Source organism: Saccopteryx bilineata, chromosome 5 (genome assembly GCF_036850765.1).
Source record: "Saccopteryx bilineata isolate mSacBil1 chromosome 5, mSacBil1_pri_phased_curated, whole genome shotgun sequence".
NCBI lineage: Eukaryota > Metazoa > Chordata > Mammalia > Chiroptera > Emballonuridae > Saccopteryx > Saccopteryx bilineata.
The window spans coordinates 159,109,579-159,124,148 of record NC_089494.1 but is presented as its reverse complement, the minus strand read 5'-3'; the positions used below and the strand labels follow the sequence as shown (position 1 = coordinate 159,124,148).

At 39.5% G+C, this 14,570-nt stretch overlaps 1 protein-coding gene across 2 annotated transcripts in view; it reads left to right on the top strand.

Moving 5' to 3' along the window:
- Positions 1-14,307, top strand: part of OLAH (oleoyl-ACP hydrolase) — a 30,563-nt gene extending 16,256 nt beyond the window's left edge. For both annotated transcript variants that reach the window (XM_066280711.1, XM_066280712.1), the window contains exons 4-8: positions 5,920-6,058; positions 8,889-8,988; positions 9,663-9,832; positions 12,867-12,949; positions 13,300-14,307. In XM_066280711.1, the coding sequence (XP_066136808.1) occupies positions 5,920-6,058; positions 8,889-8,988; positions 9,663-9,832; positions 12,867-12,949; positions 13,300-13,433 (626 nt within the window). In that variant the 3' untranslated portion in view covers positions 13,434-14,307. The remainder of the gene's footprint in view (positions 1-5,919; positions 6,059-8,888; positions 8,989-9,662; positions 9,833-12,866; positions 12,950-13,299) is intronic.
- The last annotated feature ends 263 nt before the right edge of the window (positions 14,308-14,570 follow it).

Below are 14,570 nucleotides of genomic sequence, written 5' to 3'. Positions count from 1 at the left end.
CCTAGCTCTTTTATTCCTGTCCTCTGTAGCCATTTAAATCCTTTTTATCTATTGTCTCACAGACAACTTTGTTTTAGTCATTTTTGAAAATATTTTTGCCTTTTTATTCAATTTCATTTTGGTATTCTGTCAGCTCTTTTCGGAATTGTCTATTTCTATTCAGAATTTTAAATTTGTGAGTTACAGTGTTCTTTCATTTCTGTAATTTCTTAATTCATGCTGGAGTGTTACATTGCTTTATTCTGCTTTGTGAGTTTTTTAAAAAGCATTTCATAAGCTGAAAGGTTTCATTTATACTTTCTGTATTCTAAATGTTGTGTTGAGTTCTGTTTACGATGAAATGTGCGGGATTTTCCTGACTAGCAGTAACAGGTAGGACCGAGGTGTTTTGTTGTTTACTGCTTCTTGGCTCAGGAGTGCCCTCATCTGTTGCTATGGTGAAGTGCAGTTTTTAAAAAATTAATGGTACTTTGTACGGTTGGGAGTTCTATGTCCTTCTGACTCTTTGATATTACCACACCTCTTATCTTCAGTCCCTTCCTTCTCTGTTTTGTTACCAGACCTTCAAGAGACACTTCCCCCTTCCACGGGGCCTTTCTCTCCCCTGGGAATGCTGCCTTCACAACACTGCGCTCTGTTCCTTTAAGTTTTCCAAGCCTCTGCCTTTCTACTCTCCAGTTGCCAATCACACACACACACACACACACACACACACACACACACCCGTAAATTAGAAGAGAGGCTTGTTATTAATGCATAAGTATATTTTTAAAAATTATTGGAAGTACTTTCATACAAGGTTTTCATCAACGGCAGATGATTCAATGTAGACAATTAAAAGCTGCTCTTTTAGAGCATTTTATGAATTTGACTCCAATGGCAAGAGAAGTGAAGGCAAAAATTAATGAATGGGACTACATCAGACTAAGAAGTTTTTGCTCAGCAAGAGAAACTGATAACAAAATAAACAGAAAGCCAACTAAATGGGAAATGATATTTTCAAACAACAGCTCAGATAAGGGCTTAATATCCAAAATATACAAAGAACTCATAAAACTCAACAACAAACAAACAAACAATCCAATAAAAAAATGGGAAGAGGATATGAATAGACACTTCTCCCAGAAAGAAATACAAATGGCCAACAGATATATGAAAAGATGCTCATCTTCTTTAGCTATTAGAGAAATGCAAATCAAAACAGCAATGAGATACCACCTCACACCTGTTCAATTAGCTGTTATTAGCAAGTCAGGTAGTAGCAAATGTTGGAGAGGCTGTGGAGAAAAAGGAACCCTCATACACTGTTGGTGGGAATGTAAAGTAGTACAACCATTATGGAAGAAAGTATGGTGGTTCCTCAAAAAACTGAAAATAGAACTACCTTATGACCCAGCAATTCCTCTACTGGGTATATATCCCCAAAACTCAGAAACATTGATACGTAAAGACACATGCAGCCCCATGTTTATTGCAGCATTGTTCACAGTGGCCAGGACATGGAAACAACCAAAAAGCCCATCAATAGATGACTGGATAAAGAAGATGTGGCACATATACACTATGGAATACTACTCAGCCATAAGAAATGATGACATCGGAACATTTACAGCAAAATGGTGGGATCTTGATAACATGATACGAAGCGAAATAAGTAAATCAGAAAAAAACAGGAACTGTATTATTCCATACGTAGGTGGGACATAATAGTGAAACTAAGAGACATTGATAAGAGTGTGGTGGTTACGGGGGGGGAGGGGGGAATGGGGGAGGGAAAGGGGGAGGGGGAGGGGCACAGAGAGAACAAGATAGAGGGTGACGGAGGACAATCTGACTTTGGGTGGTGGGTATGCAACATAATTGAACGACAAGATAACCTGGACTTGTTATCTTTGAATATATGTATCCTGATTTATTGATGTCACCCCATTAAAAAAATAAAATTATAAAAAAAAAAGCTGCTCTTTTAAACCCATTTTTCAATCATTCATATGTAAAAATATATAAAGAATAATATCTCAAATTTAACCAAGGCCACCGCTCCCCTTAAATAATGAAATATTACACCTTAATAACATTTAGGTCTCTATGCACTCCCTTCCCAATTGTATTCACTCTCCCTTTTTTGCCTCCTCATAGTTACCTAAATAAGAAATGACATTATTTCACATATTTCTAATTTTGTATAAATGTATCCTATTGGAAACATTTTCTGAAACTTGCTGTTTCCTCCTCAATTTATTTTTTAAGATTTTCTATATGGATATGTGTCTCTCTCCTTTATTGATGTTTAACCATTGTGTAGTATTCCATTGTATGCCTATAATAAAATTTACATATGTATCCTGTCTTTGTAGGCATTAAAATAATTTTTATTGTTTTGTTATTAATAATGCTTTTATGAGCAGTCTTACATATGTTGCTCTGCCTACATGTGTAAGAAAGTCCATATCTAGGAGTGGAATTCTGAGTATGTATAAATATCTTCAACTACATAAAATATTGCCAAATTGTTCTCCAAAGGAACTGCAATGATTTACACTGCCAAAGAAGCATATGAAAATTCTTATTGCTCTATATCCTTAATAATATTGTTTTTAAATTTTTTTATTTTTTGCAAATCTGTTCATGATTTACTCTGATTATATTTTTCCAGAATTATTGAAAGTGATATTTAACACTACATGTTTAAAGTAAACTTTATGACACATCAAAGTGATTACCACAAAAAGTTGAATTAACACCATCACTTCACAGTTACAATTTTTTTCCTTTGATAACTTTTTTTTTCTTTTGTATTTTTCTGAATTTGGAAACAGGGAGGCAGTCAGACAGATTCCTGCATGTGCCCGACCGGGATCCACCCAGCACGCCCACCAGGGGGCGATGCTCTGCCCATCTGGGGCATTGCTCTGCTGCAATCAGAGCCATTCTAGTGCCTAAGGCAGAGGCCACAGAGCCATCCCCAGCGCCCGGGCCAACTTTGCTCCAATGGAGCCCCGGCTGCGGGAGAGGAAGAGAGAGACAGAGAGGAAGGAGAGGGAGAGGGGTGGAGAAGCAGACGGGTGCTTCTCCTGTGTGCCCTGGCCGAGAATCGAACCCGGGACTCCTACACGCCAGGCCGATGCTCTACCACTGAGCCAACTGGCCAGGGCCTCCTTGATAACTTTTAAGACCTATATTCTTAGCAACTTTCTTTTGTTTTTTAGATTTTATTTATACATTTTTAGAGAGGAGAGAGAGAGAAGGAAGGGGGGGAGAAGCAGGAAGCAGCAACCCTATATGTGCTTTGACCAGGCAAGCCCAGAGTTTTGAACCAGCAACTGCAGCATTCCAGGTTGACATTTTATTTACTGTGCCACTACAGGTCAGGCAGCAACTTTCAAATATATAATCCAGCACTGTTAACTACAGTCACCATGCTGTATATTACAACCCCAGAACTTAAGACAATAATCAAAACAGTATAGTAATGGCATACATATAACACATAAACCAATAGAACAGAATCAACAGCTCAGAAGTAAACTCAGGCATATCTGGGGTCAACTAGTACTTGACAGAGGAAACAAGAATATTCAATGGAGTAAAGACAGTCTCTCCAATAAATGATGCTGGGAAAACTGCATACTCACATGCAAAAGAATAAAACTAGACCCATTCTTACACTAAGAAAATAAACTCGAAATGGATTAAAAACTTAAATGTAAGAACTGAAACCACAAAATTCCTAGAAGAAAACAGAGAAAAAGCTCCTCAACACTGGTTTTGGTGGTGATTTTTTTATATGACACCTAAAGCACAAGCAACCAAAGCAAAATAAACAAGTGGGTCCATTTCAAACCAAACAAGCTTTTGCACAAGAAGTGTGAAACCATCAACAAATGAAAAGGCAGCCTACTGAATGGGAGGAAATATTTGCAAACCACACATCTGATAAGGGGGTAATATTCCAAATATATAAAGAACTCATACAACTAAGTAACAAAAATATCCTAACAATTCAATTAAAAAACAGGCAAAGACCCTGAATAGACATTTTTCCAAAAAAGATGGCCAATAGGTACATGAAAAAGTATTCAACATCACTAAACATCAAGAAAATGCATATTAAAACCACAGTAATTATCACTTCACACCTACTAGAATGGCTATCATAAAAACAACAAGAGATGACAAGTGTTGATGAAGGTGTGAAAAAAAGGGGAACCTTTGTGCATTGTTGCTTGGATAGTAAATTGTTATAATAACTATGGAAAACAATATGAAGGTTCCTTTAAAAAATTAAAACAAGAACTACCATATATGATCCAGCAATTCTGCTTCTGATTATATGTCCAAAGGAAAAAAATTACAACCTCAAACAGATAGTTTGACTCCAGTGCTCACTGCAGCATTACTTACTGTAAGGTATCTTCCCCACCGAGGAAGAAAGAAGGGCATAGCCACAAAGTGTGAAATAGCAAAAACTTTATTTAGTAGAGCGCTTCCTGGACAATGTTCTCTGGCCCCCGCCAGACGGGGCTGGAGGAGGTTCCGTGTGGCGGTAATTTATAGGGTCGTTAGGGTGGTCAAGGTGATACGACATGGTGAAATTTCATTGGCTGGTAGACAGTCGTTCTTTTTCAAAGGGCTTCTGGGAAATTTTGGGGGAGACGCATGGGTGTAGGCGGTTCCAGCCAAAGTTCCCAGGCCTGGCTCCTCACATGACCTTTCCCCTTTGCCAACCGACCCCACACTTACAAATAGCAAAGTTATGGAAACAACGTAAGTGTGCATCAAAAGATAAGTGATTTAAGAAAATGGAATGTTTTTCAACCATTAAAAAAGGACAATCCTGCCTGACCAGGCGGTGGCGCAGTGGATAGAGCGTTGGACTGGGATGCGGAAGTACCCAGGTTCGAGACTCCGAGGTCGTGCGCGGGCTCATCTGGCTTGAGCAAAGAGCTCGCCAGCTTGGACCCAAGGTCACTGGCTCCAGCAGGGGGTTACTCGGTCTGCTGAAGGCCCACGGTCAAGGCACATGTGAGAAAGCAGTCAATGAACAACTAAGAAGTCGCAACGCGCAACGAGAAACTGATGATTGATGCTTCTCATCTCTCTCTGTTCCTGTCTGTCTGTCCCTGTCTATCTCTGCCTCTGTAAAAAAAAAAAAAAAAAAAAAAAAGGACAATCCTGCCATCTGTGGCAGCGTGCTAAGTATTACGCTAAGTGAAATAAGTCAGACAGAAAGACAAATACCATCTGATCTCACTTATATGTGGAATCTAAAAATTAAACTCCAGTACCACTGTCAGTTATTTTTTCAGCTTCATTTCCCCCGGATTACCAAGATAATAAAAAACTTAAGTTTCAAATTTGCATAAATGCAAGACTGGTTAAAAAAGTATAAGAGAAGACTTTTCGCCCATTCAGAGCCAAGGTAAACCCCCAAAGTTGTCTCTCTTTGCCATTAGGAAGACTTTTTTTCCCCCATAGTCCACTTTTCACTGAGAATTTAGAGGTTAGACAGAGGCTTTATGTAGAGGACTTTATGCAGAGGACTCTGTTCTACGTCACCCTTGAAACGCGATGTGTGGTTTTTCTTTTCTTGGCATAGGTAATAGGCATTAGAGTAGTCATTTCACGAGCACATGCTCACTACATACTTGAATTTTCTGTTTCCTCTTTTTATTCCAGGTATCCCCTTTTATTGTGAGCCAAATTATGCATTTAATTATATGTGTGCTTCATGAAGTATTTTGTAGTTGGAGAGTACTTTTCAGACATTTAGTCTGTTGCACTTTATGCTATTGCATTTTGCCCTTTTCTATTCATTCCTTTGAAATTATTCGCATCACATTAACATGAGCCCCTTCACAACATCATAGTATCTCACTTGCTGTCTGCTTGCGTTCACTTGTGCTTCTCAATCTCCAGTGCACTGCATCAGGCTTGCTGGGAGAGAAAGTCGCTTTGAAGAACCTTTCGCCAGTGACATCTACCAGATAGTTGATGAAATCGTTGGTGCTCTGCTGCCAATCCTCCAGGATAAGCCATTTGCATTTTTTGGCCACAGGTATTTAGAATCTGTTTTAAAAGGTGTTTTCTCAATCAAGAGTCCTTGGTTAATGTTGTTTTTTGTGTGTTGTGGTAGGCATACCTTTTGTATTGGTTACACTGCTTCATCACTGCTTGAAGGAGTGATTGAGTAAATACGGTTATAACTGTTCTCAAACAAGAAAGTCAGCCTGAAAGAATTTGTGCAGTAGGGACCATAAAGACGGAAATGTCAGGTGCAAAATATGCAAATCCTGGGCTCCCTCTGGCATCTTCTCTTTGGAAAATAGTCCTAGGGCCCTGGCTAGTGGGCTCAGTGGTAAAGTGTTGGCCCAGTGTGTGGAAGTACTGGGTTTGATTCCCCACCAGGCACACAGTAGAAGTGCCCATCTGCTTCTCCAACCCTCCCCTTCTCCTTCCTCTCTGTCTCTCTCTTCCCCTCCTGCAGCCAAGGCTCCATAGGAGCAAAGTTGGCCTGGGCACAGAAGACGACTCCATGGCCTCCATCTCAGGTGCTAGAATGGCTCTGGTTGCAATGGAGCAATGGCCCAAATGGGCAGAGCATTACCCCCTGGTGGGCATGTTGGACAGATCCCAGCTGGGCACATGCAGGAGTCTGTCTCTCCGTCTCCCCACTTCTCATTTCAGAAAAATACAAAAAAAAAAAAAAAAAAAGAAAGAAAAAGAAGAAGAAAAGAAAAGGAAAATAGTCCCAGAGTGTTTAATGATTATGACCAGTCACAACTCTTTAAATTGGCCAGTTTGTATAGTAATTATGTCTTTAAGCAAAAAAAAAAAAAAAAAAAAAAAAAAAAAAAAAAAAATTAGGACTTGTGAAATCAAGATTAGAGCAGCAATGTTATTCCACTTATTTTTAATTTTAAAAATTATATAAATAGTATATGTTAGTTTGTATAATTTTAAGGTTATAACATGAACCCTAGAGCTTTGGCTTCCTCTTAGTCAGGTTGACCTGGGACATATTCCTTTTCTTCTTGAATTAGTTTCCTTCTCTGTAAACATGGAATTAATAATAGTTCTTTCTTGTGGGGATTAAATGAATAATGATCATAAATTATTTGGTATATGGTAAAGACTCACTAAATTTTGGTTACCGTATTATACAATTTTTACAGATATGGTCAGGCAAAAAATGAAAAGTATCTATCACTCTAGAAAGTTACATATAAGGTCCTGTTTTATATCTATTCCTGACCTTGTTATTATGGTTGTAAAGGTCACAATGCTTCATGAGTTGTTTTACCAATCTCCCTTTGTGGACATAAGAGTTTTATCTTTTTCTGTTATAAAAAAATTCAGCAAACATTTTTGTAGCAAATTTAGTGTATATCTCATAAATTTCTTAAAAATAATTTTCAGAATTTAGGTTAAATGATATGTCCATTGTTAAAGCTATTGATACTATATTTCCAAATTACCTGCAACTTACATTTCATCAACAATGAACATGGGGCTGAGTTTACTTTTTTCTCCTCTAGGATATTTACCCCCAAAATATCTCTGGCAGTATTGTCTACAAAATATATCTATCTAACGTCTACAGCAATTCACAAAATTTTTAATCCCAGTATTGCTTTAATACTTTTAAAAAGCATTGAGATAAAGAAGATGTGGTACATATAGACAATGGAATACTACTCAGCCTTAAGAAATGATGACATAGTGACATTTATGACAACGTGGTTGGACCTTGATAACATTATTCTGAGTGAAATAAGTAAATCAGAAAAAAGCTAAAAACTGTATAATTTCATACATAGGAGGGATACAAAATTGAGACTCATAAACATAGATAAGAGTGCAATGGTTACCAGCAAAAGGGGAAGGGGGAATGGAGTAAGGGATGGACACAAAGAGGGACAAATATAGTGACAGAAGATGATGTGACTTTGGGTGATGGGTATACAACATAATCGACTATTCAAATGATGTAGAGCTGTTTACCCAAAATCTGTGTACTCTTGTTGATCAATGTCACCCTCTTAAATTTAATTTTCTAAAACAAAAAACATTGAGAACCTCAGAGAGCTTTTGCTTATGTGTGATATGTCAACATTTACTAAATTAGAAATTAAAACTAAGGTATTTTAAATATATTTAACTTAACAAAATAATATTAATAAATCCATTTGTGTTGACATAAATAGTATATTTTTTCTTTTTCCAAAATAGTATATTTTTAAGTAAAAGACTGTATTCCACCCAAAATAGTAGTGAGAGGCATAACATTGATTTATACTTTTGCAAATCTGTTTAATGTCTAGCTAAAGAGAAGGCAGCTGGAGCCTCATTTCTGCTCTTGCATTTAAACTGTTGCAATATCCCGTGTCATATAGTGTCTGGAAAACTCAACTATGCACTCAGGAGGGAACGAGAGTAAAAAGGCATACAACAGTTTGGTATTACAGTACTGTAAAAATAGTTTTAACTTCAAAGACCACCTGAAAAGTTCTCAGGAATTTCCAGGGGATCCCAGACAGTACTTTGAGAATTGCTGATAAATACTACCAAAGACATAGTGAGAGAGAGCTGTAGGAAGAAAAAGAAATTTAAACAAATTTCAAGACATTGTGGATTAAGTACTAAATCTTAGACTAAATTATCTAGGATGTCTTAAAACACTTTTTGTGCTGATAGAAATCAATGAAAGTATACCTTCTATAAATACATTTACTATTCAACTAATTCATGCTTTCCTTTGCCTTTTGTCGAAATCATTGCTAAGTTTGATCATTGCTAAGTTTATAGTCTTGGTTCTTATTGATTTTCAATGTATTATTATGAGTTTTTTGAACAGTTATTATCGTATTTTTCTTTCCCGAATTCAGTATGGGGTCTTATATTTCTTTCATGACTGCACTACACCTAAAAGAAAAACATAATTTAGAGCTGATGCATTTATTTGTGTCAAGTATGACTCCTCCTCATGTAAGTAATTTTATTTTCCTTAGGGTGGGTGGTGAAGAGGGGGAAAATGAGGGGGCAGGGGGGAAATCACATCATTATTTCTTTACCTGGTGAATTCTGCTCCAGTATGGGGTCAATAATGGGGATCCTATTGGCTAATGAAAAAAGCCCTCAAATCCCTTTCAATACCATCTCTCCTTTTCTCTGACATGCACTTTGTTTCCTGGTCAGTGCCTGCAATGTCTCTGGTATCTCCAAGTTAATATCCATCCAAAGTGCTTGTTCTTTCATCTGGGTCAGCTGAAACTTAATCAACTTTCAGCTAAGTAACTGGATCAGAGCCTGGAAAGGACCTGAAACCTCTAGAGGGGAAAGTGACATCAGCATTTGGAACCACTCCCGCCTTTAGAGTCGTGCTGCTGTTCCTGCTGCTCATGCTCTTGCCCTTGGCTCTCCCTCCCCATCCAAAGAAAGGTCCCAATTGCTGTGTTGGTGGCATCAGGGCAGTGGGACTACTAGTGCAAAGGAACTTTCTTCTCCTTGCTATAAAATAAAATAGGTCTTCCCCAAACCTGTAGATAAAGAGGTCCACTGTTGAACCTTGACTTAATAATATTTCCCTTAGATAAGGAGCTTTCTGTTTATGAATACGTACATTATATGAGCTATTAGACTTATGTTGTTAATGTTTCAAGTCAAAGGCCAAAATTCACATTCCTGAACGGAGAGAATTGTCAGAAGAACAAATTCAGGCTCTCATTTTGAGTTTTGGAGGCACTCACATGGATTTTTTTAACAACAAGGAACTTTATGAACAATATGTTACCAGACTGGAGGCAGATGCATGCATTATTAAAAATTACATGTAAGTAACGGAGATAAGTGGTTGGTTGTTGTTGTTGTTGTTTTAAGAAACAATTATCTATAGAAAAATGTGGATTGGCAGTTCTCCGAATCTGCTTATACAAGAAGATGACATCCTAAGAGTTGGATTTCATTTTCTTGGGGCCACCTGTGATATCTTTTACTGGCTTAGAATGGCGCCTGGGCACAGAAATTGTATCAATAGAAGATGAATAGAGCATAGTTTTGTTTTAAACATATGTGTGGTTTAAAATATATGTTTTATCATGTAACAATTATTTGTTGAATAAACTCATGCCACAGCATTCTCATCTTAGAGAGGTCAGCAGAAACCGATCCCTACTTTTTCAGTCATGTGGCAGCAAACCAGGGGAGGAAGGAGTGGTTGGCTTCTTTCTGAACCGGGTTCCAGAACTCAGTTAGCTCCATGGCATCTGACCGTCGCTCTGTCCCATGCTCATGAGATGTGTGTATTGATGCTCGATTCTTCTGTTAGGACCAAAAGTCCTAACGTTTTGTAAAACCTTTCCAATAATCAAAACCTACCCATGGCTCTTCCTCGCCTGACTTCACCACAGCAGTGACTGCAGGGCCAGCCTTTGGCCTTTAGTCACCATTATACTCTAGCATACATTTCTTCTACTTTGCCTGGGCTTTGTCTCTTCCATGTAGATTTCTAGAGAGCAGATGTCTGAGCCTATTTTCCTTTTATTTCCTCCACAAAGGCTAAAACTAAACATAGGGCCACCATGGGCAGTGCTTGTGATGAGTTTACACAAATATCTACAAAAAGTGGAACCTATTTGAAATGCCGGAGAACAGAAACAATCCCACTCAGCTATGACATGTCCCTTCGTTCATATGACTAGGACTGCCCATCTCCAGTCTGTAATGAAGTTCACCAGCTCTCCTCGGGGTGACCCAAGTTTATTCACCTCTTGCCATTTCTGTCCCAACCATCGTTGCCAAGTGTGACTCTCACAGGGATAAGCTGTTTGTGTCCCTGGCCTTAGAACAGAGTCAGAATCAAAGAAATATCAGTCTGATATCACTGCCCCCAAAATGGAAAAACAAGCCCAGTTACTGTGGACAGCCAGTAACATAATGTAGGCAAACTCTAGATTTTCAAAATTGAGGGTCACACAATGGTTAAACATGCTTCACATGTCACACAATGGTCGAACTCTGCCAACCAGGATCAAAACCCTGTGCCCATGGCTTACTGACTGCAAGATTCAGAGCACGTTAAACAGTCTGTGTCTCACTTGTCAGAGGAAAGGATCAGAAAAATTTCCTCCAGGTGTTTTGTGAGGACTAAAGAAAGTCAGGCTGACAATGCAAAGAACCATCACAATTTAAAAAACAAAAACAAAACACAACCAAAAATTCATTCCTGAAGGCTGTTGTTGTGGCATTTTTAACATTTGTTAGTAGAGCCTCGGCATATCAATGGTGGGCCACATTCAACACCGTCCAGCAGAGAAACTGAAATAGGTTTATTACTCACAGGTCCTGGAGGAGGGCCGCAGCGTGCCTGGAGGGGCCGCCAGGGAGGTCAGGGCCAGGTATAGGCAGAGTGTGGCCAGACCTGGGGCACACACCTTTATTAGGGTCTGTGGGTGGAGTGCTTTGTGATTTCTGGGCTAAGGCCAGACTGGTCAATTCAAACCAAAAAAAGTGAGGCTTTAATAAGCTTCACAGGGATGTTGTCTAAGGCAGTGGTCCCCAACCTTTTTTGGGCCACAGACCGGTTTAATGTCAGAAAATATTTTCACAGACCGGCCTTTAGGGTGGGACAGATAAATGTATCACGTGACCGAGACAAGCGTCAAGAGTGAGTTTTAGACAGATGTAACAGAGGGAATCTGGTCATTTAAAAAAAATAAAACATCATTCAGACTTAAATATAAATAAAACGGACCGGTACCAAATGGCCCACGGACCAGTACGGTCCGCGGCCCGAGGGTTGGGGACCACTGCTCTAAGGGACGCATGAGGGGAAGGCTCTGGGAGAGACTTGATCACAGGTCTGTGGTGAGGGTCCTATCAGGGATCTACCCTGACTTGTGACTCAGGCACTCACAGGAGGGCTAGAGTCAGGTCAGAGCCCCACAGGCTGCGTGGCTGCACAGTGTGGGTGCTGGGGCAGCAGCAGTTTACAGCAGCTTAGCAAAACTGTCAGTAGCTCCCAGAAGGAACCTCCCCAACACCAAAATAAAAGATAAACCACTCCCAGGGATATTGCACTCATACAATATAGAAAACCTTCTTAGCACTCTCTCCCCATCCCCAGCGAAACAGTGTGCAGCAGCTACCACAACTATTGGCTTCCTTTCTCCAAACTGCAAACTTTCTCCCCAAACCCTGCTCTCTGGATTCACTTCCCTCTCCACTCCTGCTCCTCCTGTGCTCTTAGTATGTTCTCTCTTCTGGTCTCTGCAGCTCTCAGTTGCTTCCAATATAAATAAAGTCCGGCCCACAGAGGGTCTCTCATTTCTCTCCCTTTCCATCACCGCCATGCTCAGAGCCTGGTGAACAACACGGGAATCTGTGACCGCGAGGAAGCTCTGCCAGCTCCCAACTCACTCTAGCTGTCCTCGGCTCCTGCCTGGCTCAATGCATGTATGTTTCTGTTGTGATTAAACTGAGAACGGGTACAGCCAACTCAGGGGATCTGCATGCATGAACCAGCTTTCATTCTGTTGGTCACAACCCTCTTTGGACCGTGGGGAGCTGGTTGTTTCTGGAGAATGGCAGTTAATGGGACTAACTGTAACCAGCCTCACCCTTCATTGGACCAGGGGCCCAGGTGCCATCCAGCTGCTATCTGTATTTTTCTAGAAGTTAGATGATCTTGGAAAATGACCTGGACCGTAGATAGTCTGACACCGATTAAAAAAAAAAAAATGTTTGGATTGCTGGAAATAGCCAAAGAGAAAGAAGTGAAGACGTACCACATTTTATCCAAGTGGCACTCGTAGGAAATGTCCACAGAATGGCTATGGAGTTACTAACTGGCTCTTTTCTGTTTACAGCTTCAATGCACCAGCTGAGCCCATTCTATCTTGTGATTTAACATGCTTTGTTGGATCTGAAGATACAGCAGAGGATGTAGAAGGTGAAATGACTGATAATTTTGAGTATTTTATTGAGATATTTGTTTGATAATTTTTCAACCAGCAATTACTGCAATGAGTAGAAAAATGGACCCAAGTTTTTTTCTGTTTTCTGTTTTTTACATAAATGGAGAGGTGTCGTCCGTCCGTGTGTAAAGTGAGAGAATGCAGGTAGTGCCTGTCTACTGATGGGTCTTAGAGAAATTATAAGTACAGGACTTACAGCACAGGAGGTCTTGAAAGGAACTCTGCCATTGGTGTCAGATCTTTGAAAGTTAATATCTGGAAGTAAATCTTTTGTTGTTTTTGATATGTATCATGTTATTAAATCTATAATCTTGTTTATTTTTAGCCTGGAAAGAGTTAACCCGTGGAAGTTTTGATATCCATGTACGCCCTGGAAATCACTTTTATCTCATGGAAACTTCCAATGAGACCTTCATCAAGAACTACATAAGCAAGTGTCTAGAACTATCAATGCTTTAGGCCTATTTGTTCTTTTTTTTCCTTTTGGTCTTAAAAAAGTCAAAATGATTATATGATACTCTTTTTCAATTTTTCAGAAGTAGCTCATTAGCTTTAGTCAAGAAATTGGAAAGTTATATGTTTAATACTGCCAGGTGATTTGTTATATATAAATGTATTTCTCCTTGAAACACCCATGTATCTGAGGACAAAATACAAATGGGTCAAGCATACTTCTGACAGGGTCCTTTGTCTTTGTATTAGAATCTCATTTGAATCTCATCTGTGTGAAGTTTGTCAACAAAATTCCCACTTGGTACTGTTAGGGTTAAATTAGCCCCTGTAAAACTCAAATTCCCCTCACCCAACCACTTCCCTGGACTCAAAACACAACATTCCCACCCCCCACTGTAAGATTGTAGTTAATTTGCTTGCTATTCTCTGGCTTAATGGCTTTAAGACTTCACTTGGAAATGTAGCAAAAAGTTTACCTTCACAGAAATGTCTGGGAAAGCTTGCATTGGGGAGGGACCTGACCATTAGAGGAGTTTAAATCACAATGGTTGTTTGTAAAAGCCTAATCACAGACTCAGGTCCCAGCTATTCCTGGGAGACCGACCTCTTGGCTATCTTCAGAATTTACAAAAGACAGCAAGTCTGTGCTACACCAAAGAACTTTTGTTTCTGCAGCAGGATTTCCCGTCCTCCTGCTCATCATCAAGTCAGTGATCAGTGCCACAAACCCTGATATGCCAATCTGAGTATGTCCAGGTGCAAACGCCGTAGTAACCCCTGTATCTAATACTCCCGCAGTTCGCGAATGACACCTGGCTGGTCTCAGCCTGCTTGTATCTAGTATCCAGGCACTTTTAAAATAAATTTTCCTTTTGGAGCACACCAGCCTCATGTTTGTGGTTTGTACCGCAGTTTCTGCCTTTCAGGTACATGATCCATTTTCTTTCCCTTCAATTATTTAACAGTGAAAATGAGACAGGGGATGTGCTTGAAATTAAATTTTCATCTCTATTCTGTGGCTCAAAACTTGAACTAATGTTTTGAAATATAGGGTCTTCCCATTTGATAAGAAAATGTAACCTACTGCTTTATTAAAGCAAGACAGCCCTGGACAATCACTGTCATCTGCTCTGGTAAGTCCTC